Here is a 2,819-nt window from a genome sequence, read left to right as displayed (position 1 = left end):
CAGGAAGCACAGAAGGAAAAAGCCTACTATTGTCATGGTTTGTGCAAACTCCTGCAAACCCTTCACAGCCAGAAATGCAGTAAGGACATGATAATCACTATCTAACTTGAAATTATTTTGACTTTTTTTGTAAGCTGTCTCTTTTATAAAGAGACTTTTTTTTTTAATAAAGAGATGTGTTTATATGCAATACAGTGTAAATTATTTATGGTGCTATTTCACTTGAATCGGAAATTCACATTTATATATCAATACACTGATGCAGTATAGCTGACCTAGGAAAAATACACAACAGCATGGATTCTGACCAGCTTCCACAGAGGGAATCTACCCTCCGGGCTCCTTTGAGTCCCCTGTGCAATAAATACTACGTGAAGCTGACACTGCAGTCTTAAGCGGGACTCAGATACTGCAGGGGGCTTGTAAAGGCCTTTTGTTCTAGAGATTTTTAGCTAAAGGATAACACCAGAATATCAACCAGGTCAGCAAGTACCAATCAAGAATTTCAAAGCACTAGGGACATCTCAGAAATACCGTATGCTAAACAAAGCTGAATATGCTTCATTACAGATATCAGCCTTGAGCTATTTCCAGGACAGACAGAAGTTCACAGCAGAGATAGAGAGGTTATCTGCTTTAAGAATAAGTAGTTCAGTAGAACTTATCATCATACCACTTCTGGATCCAAAGAAAATTAGTAATCAGTTTAAAAGATTTGAATTTCACCCCCTTGATACTTCATTCCATTCAAGGGATGACATTTTGCAAAACACAGCATGAGTTTTCTCTGTCAGAACAACGGAAATGAAAATTGCAATTAATCAGATACATTTTCTAAAACATCAGGATAACGCCTGCAGATAAATGTAAAATGCCACAGGGCAGCCCTCTACAACTGTGTTCAGGGAAAATTAATATTAGTCACAGAAATATGCAAATGCCCCTGCAATAAGGAAATGTCATAACGAAAAAGTCCCCACGAGTTTGTCAGTGACTTAAGTTCACAGGTTTCTGGCAATTCTTGGGTTAAATGTAAGGCCTCAGTCCCTCAGGAGGTAATACATTTATGTAATCATTTATCAAAATATTATTAGGACAAGATTTTCAAGTTTACTTTTAGAATCAATAGTTTACTTTTAGAATTGGTTTACCTTTATTCCCACAAGCCGTATCAGTCACGCACACAAGCACGCAAACACAGTTATTGACTCGCACATCGCCCTGTAGTGACTCGACACCAGACTGAATTGTTCCGTTAGATTTCCAAAGCAGTCTCTATGGATTAATCACAACTACCGTCCTTCCAACCATCTCGCCAGCGCTCATCCACACGAGAGCAGTCAAATTCAGATTTCCCCAGTTTCCTGTTCACTTCATTATGAAGACGACACAGCCACTGGGAAAAGTTATTTCTGTCGCTCGTATCAGGCTGATTTGTACGTAATCTACAAACAGGGAAGAGGAAAAAACATTACTTCTTTACAGCCACCAGCTTCAATTCCCAAAGCAGGCACATAGCACACAGACAGCCAGAGTCGCCTTTTCTACTATTGCGAGCTGAGTCCCAAAAAGAACCCAGAACAGAGAACACAGAGATCAGTAATTATCAGAGGCCAAATCTTTGACACTGGCTTGGTTTCATTCACTGCCTAGTCTTGTCAACAAGAAAAGATGCAGGAGCCAAACAGCTTACCCGTGATAAAAAGCAAGTAGTACTCGAGTTCATCAAAACACTGAATTAAAAAAAAAAAAGAGCAGTGGTTTTGCCATGTGATGCCTGCTAAGTTAATAATTAGGTTTCAATCTTTTTGCATGTTCACCATCCAGAAAAGAGGAGCTGAAATTTTTGAGAAACAAGTTGACCGTAACAGGAATAGAAAACTCTATCAAACATCACAGCCCATTTTGGTCTTTGCCTCCGCTGCTGAGGTTGCCAATAAAAGGGATCTGTTGGGGTAGAACACCTGCCCTCCTGCAAGCCAAATTATTTCAAGTGCCAGCCTAATTCCACAATGGAGCACAAGTACAGTTTGAACCAGAAAATCCTGAAATCGCCTCAGGGAGGCCTTGGAGGCAACACACAACCTAACAATACAAGTAAAGGTATTTGTTTGCTGATTAACTGTATCTCTGATTTATGCAATAATGGAAGGAACCAGTTCAGGTAGCTGCAAACCCCAACAGCAGGAAGAGCTGTTACTATGCAAATAGCTGCTGCAGCTGAGCATTTCAGGCAAGCCCCTGCGGCAGCAGCCACCAAAAAAACCCACGATGAAGCAACTCACCTTTCCCTCAGATCCTCAGCGCAGTGCTCGCAGGGGTAAAACTTGGAGAAGAGATTGATGAAGTCCCTCATCTCCTTCTGCTGGGCCCCGGTGGGGCGGTCGGGGTAGTAGGCTGCCATGGTGTGCAGGAAGGCCCAGGTGCTGCGGCCCAGCTGCTCGCTGTCGAGGGGACAGTCCGGCGGTGGCTCCTTCTCCTCCACGACTGTCACATCCTGGAGCAGGAGAGAGGGTTGTGAGGGGAAGATGGTGCTTGGTGGGCAAACAGCCCCTTCAGACTCGGGTAGGAGATGGGGGGCACAGGCACTCTCTGCAGGGGATAACGACAGAGCCCCCCCCCTTCACACCTGCTGGGAGAAGATGGAGGCCCCCCCTTACACCCCCTCAGAGGGAAAACTGCCCCTGGCTCCCTCACACCCACTGGGAGAAGATGGAGGCCCCCCCTTACACCCCCTCAGAGGGGAAACCCTGCCCCTGACCCCCTCACACTCATGGGAGAAGATGGAGGCTCCCCTTACACCCCCATAGAGAGGAAAC

At 44.6% G+C, this 2,819-nt stretch overlaps 1 protein-coding gene across 1 annotated transcript; it reads right to left on the bottom strand.

Moving 5' to 3' along the window:
* Nucleotides 1–1,282: 1,282 nt before the first annotated feature.
* On the bottom strand, nucleotides 1,283–2,497 carry GFER (growth factor, augmenter of liver regeneration; the record flags this gene model as incomplete). The annotated part of the gene is made up of 2 exons (XM_010084953.1): nucleotides 1,283–1,445; nucleotides 2,286–2,497. Coding segments are annotated over 2 exons (375 nt in total), but the record flags the coding sequence as incomplete, so codon positions are not given.
* Between the last annotated feature and the right edge of the window lie 322 nt (nucleotides 2,498–2,819).

Source organism: Pterocles gutturalis, unplaced genomic scaffold, assembly GCF_000699245.1.
Source record: "Pterocles gutturalis isolate BGI_N339 unplaced genomic scaffold, ASM69924v1 scaffold22450, whole genome shotgun sequence".
Taxonomy (NCBI): domain Eukaryota; kingdom Metazoa; phylum Chordata; class Aves; order Pterocliformes; family Pteroclidae; genus Pterocles; species Pterocles gutturalis.
The sequence above is the reverse complement of the archived record's forward strand: the minus strand, read 5'-3'. Positions and strand labels throughout refer to the sequence as shown.